Genomic DNA, 19501 nt, shown 5'->3' with positions numbered 1-19501 from the left:
GGTGCTGAGTCTTCTCTGTGGCACTGAGCATCTGTTCCTAACGCTCCTCCAGCCCTGACCCACCCCCGCCTGAGCGGTGGAGCAAAGGTCTCCGCATGTGGCCCTGGGGTGGGGTTAGGACCCCAGTCCCTGCCACCACCCAACAGGCAGGGCTTGGAGCAAGGTACGCAATGCCCGAGACCCAATTCTGGTCAAGAGGCAAGAGGTGCTGGGGGAACAAGAGCCTGTTCCAAGCTCTCCAGGAAGTCAGGCCCCTTAGGTGGCAACCCCGTGACCATCCCTACAGACCCTTGCCTCCCACTCGCCCTGTAGGGCCGTGCCCAGGCCTGTTGCCTCTGTTGTGGCTTCCAGAGTGTTCTCCCCAGCTCCCAACCCCTGCCAGAGCCTCCTGCGTGGGAAAAGCCTCAGGGATGGGCCATGGCCTGCAGAGCAAAGTTCCATCTAGAAACAGGAGCCTTTCAAGAATTGGCCAGAGTAAGACAGGTGTGGTCGCTTATGCCTGTAATCCCAGCACTTTAGGAGGCCGAGGCAGGTGGATCACCTGAGGTCAGGAGTTCGAAACCAGCCTGGCCAACATGACGAAACTCTACCTCTACTAAAAATATAAAAATTAGCTGGGCATGGTGGCGAGCACCTGTAATCCCAGCTACTTGGGAGGCTGAGGCAGGAGAATCACTTAAGCCCAGGAGGCAGAGGTTGCAGTGAGCCAAGATCATGCCACTGCACCCCAGCCTGGGTGCCAAGAGTGAAACAGTCTCAAAAACAACAACAACAACAAAAAAAACCATGGCATTGGCCTGAGGGCTGGGTGGATGGGATGAGGACCGAGCCTGGCACAGTCCGAGGTGGGCCCGGCCCCTGCCTGGAAACACTTCCGGCTGCATCAGAAAGAGAAGTGGCAGCGGCGTGGACCTGTGTCAGGGGCTCTGAAGCGGAGGAAGGGGCCACGAGCCAAGGACTGTGGGGGTCTCAAGGCGGGGAAGCGGCTTCTCCCCCAGAAGTCTGACACGGCTCAGATTTCGATGCAGAGACTTGAATGGGGCCTCTAACTGTGAGAGGATAATTGTGTCATTTCAGACAGAAAGAAATGTGCCTGGATGGCTGTTACCTCGAAGTGTGTGCTCCCCGACGTGGGGGCTTCGTCACAGGACTGCGCACACTGCCTGGGAGAGACTGCTGCCCGGGGGGCGAGGACGGGGACCTTCCCACACCCTTGGACATGCCAGGCCCCCATGGCCGTGGTGGCCGCCTGGACAGCGCCCAGGACACAGTGCTGCCGGGGGCCCTGGGGTCAGCAGGGGAGACCCCGGGCAACATCCCCCCCAGGGCACTGCTCTGGCCGACGCCCCGCTGAGGGGGGGTGGGCAGTTTCCTTAAAAGACACAGCCGCCAGCCACGGAGTCCGCGTGTGAAGTTTACTTTTGTCACTGCTCTTAGCTTCACATTTCAATTTCGGGTTTCGTCAAAGTCTTTCTCAATTCGCATTTGGTAAAATAAATAGAGATAATGAGCCGTGAGGCCGCTGCGCTCTCGAGCCTTGGCTACGTCATGATTGAATTTTCGCATCAGACCTGGGAAGACACAGCTACGTGCAGGTGGCACGCGGTGCGCGGGGGTGGGCTCCGGGGTGGAGTGGGGGTGGGAGGGCCTTGCCCCTCTGGAGCCACCTGTACCTTGACAGGTGGTGGTTTTGTCTCAAAACAAACAGAAACGCGTGTTAGGTAAGAACCGAGCTGAGGGACTGGGTCGGAAGCTGTGTCTGCAGGCGGAGCCGGGTTTCTGGAAGGTTCTGGTGCTGCCGCCTGGCACGGCCTTTGAGCTGAGTGAGGCCAGGACTTGCAGGGTTGGGGCTCTCTACACCTTCTGGACGCAGGCTGCCCACTCGACCTGGACGTGGGGATGGGATTCATGCCGGAGCCTTCCGGTGGGAGCTCACATTCCGAAAAGGAGCAGCAGAGGGCCGCCTCTGTCCCTGCCAGCCCCAGCTCGGGCCTCCAAGGCTCAGGTGTTTCTCTGGCCCAGCGTGGCCAGGCAGGGTGCCATCCACCTGGAAGATGCTCTTGGCCAGAGCAGGACGCCAGCCTCAGTGCGAGGGAGCTGGGCCTCGATGCCCAGCTCTCATTCCACGTGGGCAGAATGAAGCCACCTGGCTCCTCTACCTCTGAATAAGCCTGATTCCTGACGAACATGGAAAAATAACCCCATCATTTCAGCTGCGTTCTGTTTGTAACTGCTCATACGTGCCCGGTGGCCCCTCCTGGCGGGACTGTCCACACAGCTCCCACCTGCAGGTGTCCCCACAGCCTGACACACGGGGAGGCAAAGACCAAGGGGCTCGCCTGCACCACCCACCCACTGCGAGCCAAGGTCGCATCAGCAAGGGCGACTGGGGGCTGGAGACGGGGCTGGTGTCACCAGAGCCGCCTGGGGCCTAGCAGTGCCTCTCGCCTGTGTGTGACGGACTGTGAGGGCGCAGCAGGCTGACCCTGCTGTGTGCACGCCCTGAGGTGCCGGCCGCGGTGCCTGCACATGCGTGTACCACCCGTGTGCGGGCACAGGCATGGAGCCCACAGGCCTGGCCGCTGTCCCTGCACCCACGAGGAAGAGCAGCCCTTCGAGGGAAAGGAGCCCCGTGGATTAAGGTAGGGGCTGCATTGCCAAGGACCTGCCTCGTGAGGGGCCCAAACTGGAGTTTAGAGAGCTGGAGGTGTGGGGTGGGGTGGGGTGGGGTGCACCCCTCCTGCTCAGTGATGTGGCCAGCGGCCAAGGACAGCTGGGACCCCCGGCCCTGGGCAGCTTCCTTCACACCCGCCAGCTGGAGGGACATCTCCTCCTCCCCCTGCCTTGCTTTCCCGAATTTCCAGTGTCCCCAGCCGGCTGGGAAATGTCCCCTGCTTGCCTGCACTGACCGTGAGAGGCGGTGGGCCTGGCTGGGGTGCCACCTCTCACTCGCTCTTGGCTTGATGGGGGCAGTCACCCAGGGACCCGTAGGAGCCCCACAACTGCCGCTCCGTCGGGGCTCCCTCTGCCTGGGGGTTTTGCTGCAGCGAATGCTCTGATCACGTGGAAATAAAATGAGGTGTTTCCCCTTTCAACGTCTCAGAGAAACACAGAGCAGGAGAGGGACGGTGGTGCCGCAGCTGTGGGGAACACCTGGATGCTGGCGCTCCATGGGAAGCCACTGTCAACCCGGCCCTCCCTTTCCCTGACGTCCAGACACGACAGCGAAGACAGACGAAAGCGAGTGGCAGGGCCCTCCTGCCGTCCAGCAGCGAAGGCGGCACAACGTTCACGCTGCGGGACCTTGGCAGCCGATGTCCCGTGCCCGGGCGAGTGGCAGCTTCACTATGTACAGCAGGCGGCCGTGGTCTGGCGGGCCTGGGCCACGCCGCTATCTGACACGCTTCTCCACGGAGTACACGGAAATGTAGTAGTCGTTGCTTCCCACGGCCAGGTGAGGCTGCGAGGAGAGAGCAGAGGGTGAAGCCGGGGCTCAGGGACAGGCTGTGGGGGGGCGCAGGCCAACCCCCACCCTTAGCCAGCTCCTGCCGGGTCTCAGGAACCCTCACGCCCACCTCAGGCCAGGGAATGCTAGGCTGTAAACCCAGTCCTCTGCAGGGCCCATGCATGGGCACTCTGTGAGGGATGTAGTGCCCTGTGACCCTCTGCAGGGCCCATGCTGGGGCACTCTGTGAGGGGTGTGGTGCCCTGTGACCCTCTGCAGGGCCCATGCTGGGGCACTCTGTGAGGGGTGTGGTGCCCTGTGACCCTCTGCAGGGCCCATGCATGGGCACTCTGTGAGGGGTGTGGTGCCCTGTGACCCTCTGCAGGGCCCATGCTGGGGCACTCTGTGAGGGGTGTGGTGCTGCCTGCGGGTCCCGCATGTTTTCACAGGGTCAGCTCTGGGCATCTCACGTCATGCGTGTCAGCAGAGCTGCATGCCTGGCTCCCGTGGAACCTCACACCACAAGAAGGTGGGTGGGAAGAATCCTGATATAAACACCACAGCCTGAAGCCACGTGCGGAGGCTGCAACAAGGCCAGAGAGCCGTGCAGTTGACGCCCTGCGTGTGGGGGCGATGCCCTGAGGACGGTGCCTGGAGGTTCCCCAGGGTTGGCTTTAGTGCAGGCTCTGATGGCACAAGCTCCATGCCGGCCACTGTGCGTGCGCTGTCAACTCTTCCCGAGTGACGGGACTGGGGCTCTGCTTCTGGGGGGTGCCCTAGAGATCCTGGGTCCCAGGGAAGCCTCGTCCTCAGGCGGCCAATGGGCCCCACTGTGGTGTGGTGGGGCCAGGGCAGGACCCCTGTGGCCTCACGCTTCGCCTCCCAGCCCACCCCCCACCGCGCTGACCCAGTGCTCCCAGCCCCGCCCCCCACCGCGCTGACCCAGTGCTCCCAGCCCCGCCCCCCACCGCGCTGACCCAGTGTGGGTGGAAGGCCAGGCAGCTGATGGCGCCGACCCGCTGGCCCATGAAGCCGTCGTAGTATTTGATGTTATTGATCAGCTCTCCGTTCCCGTTGTAGATGGCGGTGAACTGATTGACGGAGCCACTGCAGGGACAGAGAGGGTTGGTGTCACTGCCCTCTGCTTTGAGGGTGGAAGGCAGACAGGCCCAGAGACAGAGAGTGCGGGGACAGCCCGCTCGGGGCAGAGCGACCCTCTGGTCCCTCTCACTGAGGACTCGGGCCTGGCGGGGCCCTGGGAGTCTGTCCTGGAAGGGAGGATACAGCAAGGAGAGGTCTGTGCTTGTATTTCCTGACGGTGGTGAAGTCGCCTCTGCCCTCCCTCAACAGGCCCTGTGGGGGCAGGAACACGGGCACCTGCTGTTTGTACAGAGGACCGAGGCGGTGAGGGGGAGGCCGGGAGTGGGGTGGTACCTACCACGCGATCAGGTCCGCCTGGGGGTGGATGTCCAGGGCCGTCAGCCCCTTCACGATCTGAAGCACGTTCACAGACTCGGGCATCCGGGGATCAAAGATGCGCACATCTCCGTTCACGCTGCGAGAGAGGGTCACGGTGACATGTCCTCCTGGAGCCCCAGAAGGGGCCTGGCCAGGGGGACGGTGAACCTGGGTGTGTGGGGTTGCGCGCCTGTTTGCACGCATGCGGCTCAGGGAACAAGCTGCCTGGACTCTCAGCACCCCCGGGAAGGGCTGCCCACCCCGCTCCCCCAGAGCCAGAAAAGGCCCGAGCTCTCTGGCCTGGAGAAACGGCCATGAGCACAGACGCAGGAGGAGGCCGTGAGCTACAGAGAGCAGACTGCGTGCCACCGGGGCCTGCCGTCCTGGGAGATGGAGGCTGGATGGCGGGTGCGTGGCCTGAGGGATGGCCCGGCCCTTCTGGGGCTCCGTGGCCTCCTGTCTTCCACCCCAGCAGGCATCCATCCCAAGAGTTATGTTTGGTTTTTATATCACAAACAAGGGGGAAAAGAGCATCTCTTTGAAGAAATGCCGGCTTGTGATCATAAATTACGTTTTGTTCTCTCTTTAATAGGCAAATAAATATTCACTGCTCTCGGTGCTGTATTTACCGAGCAGCAGAACTGAATTTATAGCCACATGCCTGGGAGGTGTGCCGCCCACCCCCCGCCACCCCGCCGTCCCCAGCCACCCCCGCTACCCCCGCCAGTCCCGCCACCCCGCCGCCCCCAGCCACCCCCACCGCCCTGGCCAGCCCCGCCACACCTGCCGCCCCCAGCCACCCCTGCGACCCCGCCAGCCCCGCCACCCTGCCGCCCCCAGCCACCCCGCCCCCCTCGCCGCCCCTGCCAGCCCTGCCCGTCCCGCTGCCCCTGACGTCCCTGCCCATGGAGGGAGAACAGCTGCCCAACTCCCGCCGCACCCTCTGCAGTCAGCAGCCCAGGAAAGTTCCTGAGGTGGCTGCAGGCCAGGTGTCCCCCAGCTTGGAGCAGCCGTGGCCCCTGGGCCCCCGCGGGCCATGCCTGACCTTTCTGGCCAGTCCCAGGACAGGATTTGATTACTGCCTGAAATGCCATCCCCTTCCAGCTGTTTAAATACCAAGGACATATTTTAAATGGAAGGAAAATGATGTTTTCACAGCAGAGCGGCTGCGAGCTTTCGGGGCTCCTACCTCACGCTCACGATGTGGCCGTCGGGACGCTTTTGCAGGGAGGCCTTCACCACCCAGGCCGTGTGCTCCCGGTACGTCATGACGCGGCTGCAGGGAAGCGGGCACGATCAGCGGGGGGGCTGCCCCGGACAATGTACCCTCCGGGGCTCTGGGGACAACTGGACAGGTTTCGCTGACTGGGCGCACGGCCCTGAGTCCAGGAAGAAGGGCTCCCACCGGGAGCTGCCTGTGTCTGCCTGTGCCATGGGGTCCACAGGCCCTTGCCTGTCCTCCTTCCCATCTGCCCCCATGAGGGGTTAGGGCCCACACAGGTCACAGCCCCTTCTGGGTGACCTGCTCCCGCAGAGACCCCCTGTGTTCTCCCCGGGCCGGCTCAGGGCTGGGCCCTAGGTCACCATCAGGCCACGGAGACAGTGCCCATCGCAGTGCTCCCACGCCCTGCCCGCCCTTCGCTTTGCTTCCCCCAAAACTCCTCACTGTGTCTCCCCCATCTGTGTAGACTGACGGTCAGGAATGAGAACCCCAGACCTAAAGCTGATGAAGCTGGGGCCCAGGGACCTTCTTGGAACCCTCACCCCGTGCCGGGTGGAATTCACTTCTGCACGAGCGGCATGGGCCATGACAGTTTTCTGCCAGACCCGGGGCAGCAACAGCGCCTGCCCACGGGGGTGCTCAGCTGAGAGGCAGTGCCCGGGGCTGCTGTGTGCATGTGTGTGCCCTCAGACACTCCTCCCTGGACATTTGTTCCGTGACCTGGGAGGTGGCAGGCAGTGGCAGTATTCTCAGATAAGCTCAGAGGTGGCAAGTGCCTGGCTGGGCACTGCCTCACCCTGACAGCCTCTGCCTCCAGTCCACTGGCTCATCCCACACGGCCTGTGGCCTGTGCTCCTCCACGGGCTGTGGAACGGGCCTCTGTGGGATGGGCCTCTGTGGGATGGGCCTCTGTGGGACAGGCCTCTGTGGCATGGGTCTCTGTGGGATGGCCCTCTGTGGGACAGGCCTCTGTGGCATGGGCCTGGTGGCTTTGGGAAGCCAGCATGACTGGCCTAAATGCTCTATCGTGGGCTCCCAGGGAAGCTTTACATCTCACTGAGAAACCTGGACCCAGCAGCCAAGTGGCCTCTACCACCTAGAAGGCACCCTGCCAGCCGTGGGGGAGGGAGAACACGGGGCCAAGGTACCATTCGCTGAGCGCCATCCTTCTGTCGTAGACGCGGATGGAGCCGTCACCCAGGCCAGCCACGATGAGTGAGCGGTGCGAATCGCAGGACAGACTTGTCACGCAGCTGTCTGCGCCCGTGGGGATGTCCTAGGGCCAGACAAGAGAGCCTGGTGAAGCCCGAGGCACCAAGCTGCCCTTCCTGCTGTCCTGCAGCACTGGGACCCCACTTGATGCTGCCACAGCTGTGGGGATCCCCCTCCCTGGCTGCAGGGGCCTTCTGTCTATCCAGGGAAGCATTGAAGGCTGGGGGAGCCCGGGAGTCACAGGGAGAGGCAGGGGCCAGCAGGGCACTAGTCACTCCCTTTCCCTGGGCCCTCAAGGGACAGCTGGAGGCATCTGGGCCAGCCAGGCAGGCAGAGCACAGTCCCACCCCGAGCGGCGGCTGCACACGCCTCTGGGAAAGACTGGCTGTCAGTGCCTATTACGCCTCCAACCCCTCTCTGCCTCCTAAAAAGGAAAGTGAAGCACATTTTGGCAAGGACTCCCCGCTAGTGGCCTCTCAGAACTTCTAATGAGCTTCGGGACGAGTCCAGGAGGGTCGTCCGGCTCCATCAGGGCTGTAAGTGCTGGAGAAGCCGGGTGGGGGCGATGGCACCTGGGAGGGGCCATGAGAGGGAGAGCGCTTTCCACGCACAGCGGGTGGTGCTGGGTCGCACACTCCGAGGAAACCTGGGTGCGGGCACGGGGTGCAGCTCAGGGAGCACCCGCCACGCTCAGCGCCTCCACGCACTGTCACCGCAGGCCACAGGGTCCCATGAAGACGGGCACCAGGGTCTCAACCCCAACTGGAGATCAGACCCTGGGGTCACGGTGTCCCCACCATGCCCCGAGGGCCCTGGCTTCAGACAGGTGCAGGACTCCACCAAAGGAGGTGCCATTACTTGTGGGATCCGAGGTCAGGTTAGAAGGAAGGCTGTCCCCAGGGACGAGCCTGGGCTGGGTTCTCAGGCTGCGGCTGCCCAGAGCAACCATGGTGGCTTCGAGCAGCTGAGTGAGGGTGCCCAGGCCTCCCCTCTGCTGGGCCTGCTCTACGCTCTTGATGACAGGGCTGAGTCACCCCTCCTGACACCAAATGGCCCAGGAGAGAGGCTGGGGACGGCCTCTGCTCCACACATCTCCCTGGGGGCCCGAGGGAAGGAAATCCTGGCCCTAAAGCCACCTCAGGTGCTGCCCCATAGTATCTGCGGTCTCGCTCTGCTCCGAACAAAATCGAGGTAGTTAGATTTCTTTTCTGCTGGGTGCATCTGCGGGGCCTCTGCCACTCTTCCAGGCTGTCTCAGGCAAAACCAGTGTACTCCTTTTTGCCAAAACTGAAAACAATGGATGCTTTAAGCAGCACAGAGGCTGGGTGGAGTGGCTCACGCATGTAATCCCAGTGCTTTGGGAGTCCAAGGCAGGAGGGCTGCTGGAGGCAAGGAGTTCGGGACCAGTCCGGGCAAATACTGAGATCCCCGTCTCCACAAACAGTTAAAAAAATTAGTCCCAGCTACTTGGGAGGCTGAGGTGGGAGGATCACTTGGGCCAGGTGGTTGAGGCTGCAGTGAGCTGTGACTGCACCACTGCACTCTAGCCTGGGTGACACAGGGTGACAGAGTGAGACCCCAACTCAAACCCAAAAACCAAAAACCAGAAAACCCACAAATAATCATTCTAACTTACAATTTCTCACCCTACCAATTTCTGATGGTCCCTAATCTGCACAGATAAGACACTATTTGAAAACATTCAGAGCTGTCACAGGCTGAGCCGCACAGCAGCGCAGGCTGAGTGTCGGTTCACCTGCACCCAGGGGCCTCAGGGAGCCCAGGCCCCTCCCAGCATTGAAGCACTGTCCTTCGAGGCCCCACCTCTGCCCCCAGGATGGCCGGGCTTCACTGCACTGTGCTGGGCTCTCTGGCGAGGACCGGCCGTGCACACGCTGTACCACAGGCCCGGGGCTCGGGGGGACCCACATGGTTACCTGCACCTTCATCTCCCGGTCTGTGTCCCAGATCCGGACGATCCGCACGTCCCCCGAGCTCATGAGGAGGCCAGTCTCCTGCTCCCAGTCCACCACCATCCCGGCTCCTAGAGAGACACAGTGGGACATGGGTCACCCCGTGGGCCTCACCTTGGGCAGGCTTGGGGGCCCCGAGGTGAGGCCAGGGGCTCCAAGGAATACCTGCCACCAACAGGCCCATCTGGCGGGCCCACATCCCTCACGAGCTCCCACGGGGCTCCCGGTGTGCCCCACATCCAGGATGGGGCCAAATTCTGAGCTGGAACTCCGAGCCTCCCCCTGACTCAACTCCACCCCAGTCATCTGCCAGAGGGAACAGGGCCTTCCCAGAACGTCTGTCCAGATGCCCACTGTCCGGACCCTGGGCAGAACGGGCGGGTGACGTTAGGAAGGCTGCCAGTGCTTGAAGATGAGGCTCCTCTGCTTGGCTCTGTCAAAGCTGGAGGAAGCCAGTTCTGAGAAACAGGGCCTTGGCATGGGCCAGGGGCTGGCAGCCTAGGAGAGCAAGGGGCTGACTCCGGATGGCCGGTGTCAGCAAGGGATGGATGGAGAGAAGGCGCAAGGGCTGGTCTTTGTGCTGGGATTAGACAGAGGAGAGCAACCCCCACCTCGCACGACAGCCTCTACTTAAAAGCAGATTCACTTCTAAAAGTGTAATGATAAATATTTTAAGCATACAGAAAAGACCACCGTCATCCCTGTCCCCACCACTCAGCTCTGACGCTGCTAACGTTTTGCCACTGTTTGCTCTGTTTTTTTCTTAGAGAAGCATAACTTCAGACACACTGACAGCACCCGCTGCCCCTGCCCGGAGAGCTGTTTCTCGGGCTGAGGGCGCCTCCCAGGACCACTGAGGTCCTCCTGCTTGAACACGCCCATCAACATTGCAGCCTTCCATGTTCAAAAACGTGTTTCAATGTCAAAATGGGGCCTATTTTCTAGTGACTTGTTTTTTTTTTTTTTTTTTTTGAAATGGAGTCACGCTCTGTCACCGAGGCTGGAGTGCAGTGGTACAATCTCGGCTCACTGCAACCTCCACCACCCAGGTTCAAGTGATTCTCCTGCCTCAGCCTCCCAAGTAGCTGAAGTTACAGGTGCCCACCACCACACCCAACTAATTTTTGTATTTTTAGTCGATGGGGTTTCACCAGGTTGGCCAGGCTGGTCTCGAACTCCTGGCCTCAGGTGATCCACTTGCCTCAGCCTCCCAAAGTGCTGGAATTACACGTGTGAGCCACCACACCCGGCCATAACTTGCTTCTTTAACATTAGGCTTTGAGGATTTATCCGGCCCGAGACACACAGCTCTGGTTAACTCACTTGATCTCACGTTACCTTCGATTGCACAACTAACCCCACTGTTTGAGCTGTCCCTGGCTTTGTGAACCATGCCACTGTCAACACCTTCACGTGTCCTTGCAGGCGGAGAAGGAAGCGCCTAGAAACAGAAGTGCTGGTCACGTGTCCTGCATGCCTCCGATTTCCCTGTGGGAGGCCATTTCAGTCCCGGAATGGGTGACCATCTATACTCTTGGCGGAACACACACAAGCCAGTGTCCCCAAATCCTTACTGACCTGAGGTGTTTGTACAGTCACATGTGTTTTTTTTTTTTTTTTTTTTTAGACGGAGTTTTGCTCTTGTTACCCAGGCTGGAGTGCAATGGCGCGATCTCGGCTCACCGCAACCTCCGCCTCCTGGGCTCAGGCAATTCTCCTGCCTCAGCCTCCTGAGTAGCTGGGATTACAGGCACGCGCCACCATGCCCAGCTAATTTTTAGTATTTTTAGTAGAGACGGGGTTTCACCATGTTGACCAGGATGGTCTCGATCTTTTGACCTCGTGATCCACCCGCCTCGGCCTCCCAAAGTGCTGGGATTACAGGCTTGAGCCACCGCGCCCGGCCCACATGTGTTTTTATATATATTCTGTAACTTGTAGATACTGCAAATATCCTTTCTTATTCTGCCACTTACGTTACAGCCGTGACGTTTTTCTTGTGGTCACGAAGAAGTGTGCAGCAAACCTATCGATGTGTTTACCCTCGGTCTCCTGTTCACGCTGTCTTTTTGTTCCTCACTGTTATGAAGATTTCCTCTTGGTTTTTCTCCTAAAGGCTTTTATAGGTTAGGTCTCTCACTGTGATGTGTTTTGTGCATGGTGTGAGGTAGGGGTATCACTGCATCTTTCTCTACATGGCACCAGCTGTCCCAACACCATTTAGCAACATGGCTCCTCCTTCAGTGTGCAAAGGCACCCTGCCATGTTTGGCCTTTCTGGGCTCACTGCTGTGCTGAGGGCCCTGGTGCCTCCTGGCCTGGCTGCCCTGCGACTCCAGCTTCATGATGCCGTCTGTGCCTCTTTAATACTGTCTCAGCTGTTCTGCATTTCATAAAAATCTCTCCTGGGAATATAATCAAAGTGTATTAATAAATCCACAGATTAATTTGAGAACTGTCAATCTCCACAATGATGAGTCTTTTCATCCATGGCTATGGTGCCATCAATACCACATGTGCCTTTTATAGCCTTCAATTAGAGTTATGCTTTGCTCTGTGAAGGAGCATTTGTTGGATTCATTCCTAGGTATCTTGAAGTTTTTATTGCTGTTGTCCATGATTTCTTTTTCCTTTTTTTTGAGACGGAGTCTCGCTCTGTCACCCAGGCTGGAGTGCAACCTCCACCTCCAGGGTTCAAGTGATCCTCCTGCCTCAGCCTCCCAAGTAACTGGGATTACAGGCACCTGCCACCGTGTCCAGCTAATTTTTGTATTTTGAGTAGACATGGGGTTTCACCACGTTGGTCAAGCTGGTCTTGAACTCTTGATCTCAGGTGATCTGTCCGCTTCAGCCACCCAAAGTGCTGGGATTACAGGTGTGAGCCACCATGCCCGGCCAGTGATGTTTTATAATTATATTTTCTAGTTGTTAATTGCTGGCATACCTACATTCTTTATTTTTGAAATGCAGTTCCAGGCCAGATGTGTTTATACCTGTAATCCCAGCACTTTGGGAGGCTGAGACAGGAGGACTGCTTGAGCCCAGGAGTCCGAGACCAGCTGGTGTAGGGGTGTGCGCCTATGTTCCAGCTACTTGGGAGGCTGAGGTGGAATGATCACTTGAGACCAGGTGGTTGAGACTGCAGTGAGAACAAGACCCCATCTCAAAACCAAAACCAAACACAAACAAAAACAAAAGAAAGAAGAATAGTCCCTCTACGGTGATGCCCCTGCCCCCAGCAGGGGAGACGTCCCAGCAGGTCAGAAGCAGGGGGCCCTGGTGGGTCCCAGGCTCTCACTTTGTAGCCCTGCTCCGCTGGTGAGAGGCCTTGTGACCACAGTGAGGGACAGCGTATGACCGGGCAGAGGGCACCTGCTTCCCTGTTTCTGCCCAGGAGAGCCCAGCTCCTGCTGCAGCCGAGAAGCTGACAGAGCCTGAAAACACAGAATGGGAGCTCCCCTCTCCCTCGTGATATGCTGTTACCTAAATTAATCAGGAAAGACACTTGCTGCCCAGCCCAGACATGCTCCTGGGAAGTGGCGTCTGGGTCACCAAGGAGGACACCGCCCGGGATTCCTGCTGCATCCCTTTTAGTGGCTCCTTCTACCAGCGCCCAGTGCCGTCTTGCCTGGAGGCACGACCATCCTGAGACTGTGCCGGGAGGCCCCTCTGCACCTGGCGGCGGATATACAAGCACAGATGGCTCAGCTGCAGGTGTTTCCTGGGTTCCACTCTGTTTAAGCCAGGAACCTACGGGAGCTGTGCATGGTGGGGAGGGCCTGTGGTCCCAGCGACTCAGGAGGCTGAGGTGGGGGTATCGCCTGAGTCCTGAGAGGTCGAGGCTGCAGTGAGCTGTGATGGTGCCACCACATTCCAGCCTGGGAGACAGGGCGCGTATCTGCCTCAAAAAATAAATAAGAACCCATGGGAAGAAACTGGTTTAGCAGGCAGCAGGCCGCCTTCTGGGGTGGCGAGGATCTTTTGAACTACATAAAGATGGTGGCTGCACAACTTTGAAAATGCGCAGGCTGGACACGGTGGCTCACGCCGGTCACCGCAGCACTTCGGGAGGCCAAGGCGGGAGCCTGGAGTGTGTGCCCCTGAGCTGGCGGCATCCCAACTGGGGAGCGGAGTCCAGGAGAGGTGAGTGGGTGCTGGGGCGAGCGGAGGTTGCGCCTTGGGGCTCCTGCAGGCTCCCTGCAGCAGAAGCCGGCAGAGGGTCTGAGCCCCTCAGTTCCCGGGGAAGATGAAACTCTGCAGCTCCACGGACCCCCGCGGTGACCAGGTCAGATGCGCGGTGGGTCCTCAGGAAGTACCCCGTAAAGACGGAGTGTGCCATTTCTGTCTGGTCCTCGGCCATTCATGTGAGTCGTTTATTCCCTTAGATGTCACGTTGCGGGGGTTAGCCAACCGCTCATACTGTTAATCTATCAAATGCCAACACTGGGTCCCGGTGACTGTGACTTCTCAGGAAGGGTAGTGGCCATGCTGGGGTCAGCATTCACGGCTCTGGATTCATGTGGCATTATTCCAGGCAATGACAATTGCCCTTGGGCCAGTGGGATGGATGGCCCAGCTCTCCCGCTGGGACTCAGGCCCTCCGTGACACCGTGACCGCCTTGGGTGATGCTGAGCCAGCACCCCAGGAACCACTCGCCACCCACATCCCGTCCCTTTACGCCTGTCTGTGTCCTGGAGGCCTCTTCTATAAGCACACTGGGTTAGGGCGACCCTGATGGCCTGGATTGACCTTAATCACCTGTGTAGAGGCCCTGTCTCCCGCACGCAGGCTGAGGTACCCGGGCAGGGCAGTGACATGCTGGTGTGGGGGACATGCCACAGCCCGACCCTGGGCCTCTGGTGTCGAGGGGTATAGTCAGGTGATCCCCAGGTCCCTTTATAGTTCAGATTCTGTGACACCAAGGTAACTAGTTTGAACCAGTCCTGGACACATAGCAAAGCCGCAGCAGCAGTGACACACCTGCCTGCGGCCCACACCCGAGTTTCCCATGTCCTGTGCCACCAGTGCCCAGTGCCATCCTGCCTGGAGGCACAACCTCCAGGGTTGTGCCTGGCGGCCCCAGCCCACAGCTGACACAACCTTCCGGGCCTGGGGCCTGGAGCTCTCACGCCCAGACAGACTCCTCTGCTGCCTTCCCCTGAGGTACGAGCCTCGTTCTCTGTCCCCAGGACCCCTGAAGCGCAGCACAGGCTCCTGCTCTGAAGGAAGCACTGGGAGGTCTGGGCCAAGAAGGCCACGCCCCTCCTCAGCGCTGTTTCCTGACACGTGAGCCGGTGCCCGCCGTCCTGAGCCAGAGAGACCGAGAGCCCATGGGCTCAGACACAGGCAGCAGGTCTTGTCTCCTGCAGTGTGGCCTGGGCATGGACGTGTGGATGCTTCCGGGGGGTCACAGGGACCCCGGCGCCAGCCACAGGTGTGTCCCTTTAGCACTGTGTTTCCGGCAGCTCCAAGCCTTGGACTGGGTGGAAAATTCTCACAAAAGCAAACAGGAGAAAGAGCAAGGCAGAGGCAGGACTCAGCCAGGTGCTCCCATGCTAAGCTCAGCTTGTCCCACGGCACCACTGCCTCTGAGCGACACCCAGAAAACAGCCCGGAAAGTCTGTCGATCACTGATCTTTCCTCTCTCGCAAATGACACAGTGTCACCAAAACTGGTCTTTCGGAGAGGCACACGATGGCCGGCGAGTGGCCCAACCCCCCAAGCTGGCCCCCCAGCTGTCTCCTGGGCCCCCTCCTGGACCAGGGCTCCTGGCTGGAGCTCACCTCTCCTGCCCTGTCCCAGGGAAACTGTCACACGCCAGATGTGGGTTGCCCCACAGGGCAGCCAGAGCCTGCAGATCGGGACAGAGGCAAATGGAGCACTGGGTGTGATGTTTTTCACTCGATGGAACTTAAGAACATGCCTACGTTTAAAAAACATCCAGCATTTGAGGAATGTGCACCCTGGAGCTGACCCCACAAGGCCCCTGAGGCATGTGAGGGCTACATCTCCCAGGACAGGTGCTTGGACAGACGGGCAGAGCCAGCGCAGGCCCCACACGGATGGCCGACCACAAGGTGTAAGGCCACATCCACAGGCCACAGACGACAGAGAAATCACACACTGGCAGAGGGGCTGGCAGTGGGGGCCGGGGGAGGGCACGCGTTCACTCTTAGCATCGCCAAGGGCTGCAAGATTTGCTGAAGGGCGATGACTCCTGAAGGCGAATGCCTGGCGCTGCCAAGGGGCTTCTGGAAATCCAGACCCCGTGAGCCTCCTAACTCCTGCCTGAGTCCTTCCAGAAGGACCTTCGGGCCTATGCCCTGCCCCTCACCCAGGCCATGCAGTGGCGCAGGCAACACGCAGAGCTGTGCGCAGAGATGGCGCCGCAGCCGCTCCGTTCCACCAGCCTGGGCAGGCCGGTGAGCACACGAGGCCCCAGGTGGCCATGTGCACTCACCCCCAAGGAGGAGTGACGTTTGGGGCCAGAGAGCACGTGATGCAGGCCCTTCAGGCCTTGCCAGCAGTGACGCTGTCCCAAGCAGCAGGTCTGCAGGCCCAGGCTGAAGGTCGGGGACAGGGCACCTGTGGGTGGCTGAACATACCCAGCACTGGGACTCCAGCCAGGCAGTGCACTCAGGGGCCTGGGGCTCACGGACTTCCAGGGACATCGGCCGGGGACTGCCGCTTTGGGATTTCGGGGACTCTGAGGGGGAGTAGCCTGTGTAGAGACAGCCCCAGAGGGGCCGTGGAATGGGAGCGTGCCCGCAGCCCCGGGGCGCCTTCTGCTGCGGGAGGAGCTGGCCGGACCCACCTCGTGTCGTAGGCAGCATGTCGGAGAGCCCCTGCCACGCGGTCACCATCTCCGGGTTCTTTTCCAAATCAGCAAAGTTCTTCCAGACCCTGATGGCACCATCATCTGGGGAGGGAGAGAGGGAAGGAGGTGAACCGGCCCCGGCTGGCCTGGCCTGCGCTCCGTGTGGCAGGAAGAGCCCTGCCCGGCGGACTGCTGCAGTGACCCGGGTGGGCAGCTTGACTTGCCACCACGGTTCCAGATCTCTGGGTGCCCACCAACTCGACTCTGCCCTGAGATCCACATCTCGGCGAGCCAGCGGGAGGAGCTGTGGCCCAGGGGGATGGGAGACCACAATCCTGTTCCACCCTGGCCACAGAGCTCCACGCTGAGTGAGGTTTGACTGCTCTGGGACCTGAGGCTGCCCCTTCTTCCCTCCAGTTTGGGGCCATGGGGTTTCCTAGAGGGGAAGCAGGTAGGTGAAGCCTGGTTGCGTGGGCGGGGCTGCGTTTTACCCTCTGGTGAGCCAGCCTGTGCCAGGGAGCAGAATGAAAGGCCAGCTTCACAGAGGACCCACACGGGGCCCTCGTTCCCGCCTCCCCATTCCTTTCTGTGCTCCACAGAGAAAGTAGCCTTGACCTGAAGGGACAACACAGACATCTGGACTCTGCCTAAGACGTGGGCAGGGACACATGGCCCTGCTCTTAGGGGCTTAGAATGGGGTAAATGGCCCTCTGTGTCCTCCAGCAGATGGCGGGGAGGTCAGCCCGCTGTGGGGCAAGCATGCAGGTCCCCTGAGCCTTCTGGGAACCCCGCCCCCTGGCCTCGCCCCTCCTGCACGGCCCCCGGGTGCCCTCAGGCCCCGCCCCCTGGCCTCACCCCTCCTGCACGGCCCCCGGGTGCCCTCAGGCCCCGCCCCCTGGCCTCGCCCCTCCTGCACGGCCCCCGGGTGCCCTCAGGCCCCAGCTGCTTGCCCTCGTGGCCTCTCCTTCCCCCGCCTGCCTTTCCCGCTCTCCATCCCGAAGACTGGACGTTCCGGGTCTGGAGCTGGAGCCCTTCCACTGCTGTCCGGAGCCCGCTCTGTAAAGGACCCCGGCCCCTCTCCAGTGCTTGCTCTCTCCGTTTGGTGCCCGGAGATGCCCATAGCTGGCCTCTCTGAAACATGGGCTGAGCCTGGCTGGTCCTTGCCCCTGCCACTATGCGTCTCCTCCCGGTCGCAGCTGACAGCTACAGGGAGGAGGACGGGCTTTCGATGTGGGTTGATGCGACCTGGTCTGGAGGTGGCACTGGTCGGAGGGGCTGCACCAGGACAAGTCCCCGTGGCTACGCCCCTCACCAGGAGCCCGCAACGGCACCGAGGGAGGGCTGTGCGCTCGCCAGCACAACCAGCTCGACACTCGTAGAGGCTTAGGAGCCCCAGGGCTGGGGCCAACAGCGACACGTCGCGCGGGATCTGGGCGTCTGCCTTCGCTGCCCTCACCTGCGCCCTCCTCTCCACCCGCCTCCCGGCCCAGGGCTCTCTAATCTCTATGGGAAGTGCAGCTTGACTGACAGTGACGTTTCATCCACGAGAGGCAATGGAAGCAGGTTTGCAAAGTGCTAACGGAGAATGGCTGTCAACGCAGGGGAACTGATGTGGAAACTGTTCCAAACTGAGGGTGAAACTAAGACACTTCAACCTGGCTCCCAAAGACCCCCCAAAACCCCCAACCCCCTGAAACTAAGACACTTCAACCCACTTCCCAAAGACCCCCCAAAACCCCCAACCCCCTGAAACTAAGACACTTCAACCCACTTCCCAAAGACCCCCCAAAACCCCCAACTCCCGAAACGAAGACATTTCAACCCACCTCCCGAAGACCCCCCAAAACCCCCAACCCCCTGAAACTAAGACATTTCAACCTGCCTCCCAAAGACCCCCCAAAACCCCCAAGCCCCCGAAACTAAGACATTTCAAACCCCCTCCAAAAAACTCCCAAAACCCCAAGAAGACCAAAACCAGAGTGAGACCCACGACGCCAATGAACCACTGCTCAGCGACCATGACAGTCAAGGACGTCCTTTTGGACGTACGACGGGACCTGAAGAGGTAGGTGCCAGTGCCGGGTGGGCACAGCCACTGGTGAATGAGCCGGTGACACCAGGAGACCCTGGCTGGGGAGGACTCGGCACGCATTGGGGCTTGGGACACCCCTCCCTGGTTCTTGGGTGACACGTGGGACCCACCCGGTCTCCCACAGGGTTTAAGGACAGAGGCTATTCCTGGTGCTGGAAGGGCCAGAGGACCGAGATGAAAAGACAGGTCCCTACAACCCGAAGGATGGGGTCATCTTTGCTTTCCTGCCTCTGCTGTTGAAGCCCTTCCCCCCATAAGCCACCCCCTTCTGGATGACAGTGGCCCTCACGTATGAGCAGTGCTCTCTGTCAGACAGACGTGCAAACGCGTCTTGGGATCGCACGTCCTCCTCCCCTGCCACTCCCCCAGACTCTGGGCTCCGATCCCCGCTGCGCAAACCCCGCTCACCCGTGGCCGTCAGCAGAAGCGAGCAGTCCTGGCCGTTCAGATATTCCATGGCAGTGACCCTTGTGTACCGAGGGTTCCCATTGTGGAAATAATCCAGCTTCTCCCCTTTCTCCCAGTCCCAAAAGCTTCAGGGAATAAGAGGAATGAGAAAAGTCATTAGGAGACTGCAAACCCAAATGACAGGCAGATGCTGCCTGCGACCCAGGGCCACGGCGGCTGTAAAACGACACCCCACAGCCGTGCGCGGGCCCAAACCTGCCGTCCCAGCCACTCGGGAGGCCGAGGCGGGAACCGTCGGAACCTGGGAGCTCGCGACCAGCCCGGACAACGAAGTGAGACCCTGCGTCCAAACAAACACAGAGTAACAGTGCTGGCAAGGGTGTGCGAAACGGGAGCCCACACGCTCTCCCGTGGGAAGGGAAGAGGGTACAGCCCTGCAGAAAACAGCCTGGTGGCTCCTCCGACAATTAAACAGAGCATTGTCAGATGCTCCAGCAATTCCACTCTGGGCACATCCGCCAAAAACAGAAAGCAGGAACTTGAACAGACACTTGTACACCAATGTTCACAGCAGCGCTATTTACAATAGCCAAAAGGTGGAAGTGACTCTGGTGTCCATGAACACATGAGCGGACAGACGTAGTGTGGGCCATCCACACCGTGGAATACTACTCAGCCGTGAAGAGGAAATTCTGCCACGTGCTATAGCTTGGGGGAAACTTGAGGACACTACGCTGAGTCCAATAAGGCAGGCAAAAGGGGCCACGCCCCCAGGGACTCCACTGGTATGAGGCTCCTGGGGGGGCACTTCAGAGAGAGGGCAAGTAGAATGCTGGGTCGGGGACACACAGGAGGAGCTGGGGCCTGATGGGAC

General features: G+C 60.2%; 1 protein-coding gene across 3 annotated transcripts in view; it reads right to left on the bottom strand.

The window, feature by feature from the left end:
- Positions 1 to 2553: 2553 nt before the first annotated feature.
- RPTOR (regulatory associated protein of MTOR complex 1) overlaps positions 2554 to 19501 on the bottom strand; it is a 411960-nt gene continuing 395012 nt past the window's right edge. For all 3 annotated transcript variants that reach the window (XM_039476184.2, XM_003931661.4, XM_074389042.1), the window contains 8 exons: positions 18628 to 18752; positions 16125 to 16229; positions 9275 to 9381; positions 7274 to 7401; positions 6093 to 6179; positions 4884 to 5000; positions 4423 to 4552; positions 2554 to 3460 (listed from right to left, as the gene is read on the bottom strand). In XM_039476184.2, the coding sequence (XP_039332118.1) occupies positions 3392 to 3460; positions 4423 to 4552; positions 4884 to 5000; positions 6093 to 6179; positions 7274 to 7401; positions 9275 to 9381; positions 16125 to 16229; positions 18628 to 18752 (868 nt within the window). In that variant the 3' untranslated portion in view covers positions 2554 to 3391. The remainder of the gene's footprint in view (positions 3461 to 4422; positions 4553 to 4883; positions 5001 to 6092; positions 6180 to 7273; positions 7402 to 9274; positions 9382 to 16124; positions 16230 to 18627; positions 18753 to 19501) is intronic.

Source organism: Saimiri boliviensis, chromosome 17 (genome assembly GCF_048565385.1).
Source record: "Saimiri boliviensis isolate mSaiBol1 chromosome 17, mSaiBol1.pri, whole genome shotgun sequence".
NCBI classification, from domain to species: Eukaryota; Metazoa; Chordata; class Mammalia; order Primates; family Cebidae; genus Saimiri; species Saimiri boliviensis.
Note: the sequence above shows the minus strand (reverse complement) of the source record. Positions and strands in the feature narration are given on the sequence as shown.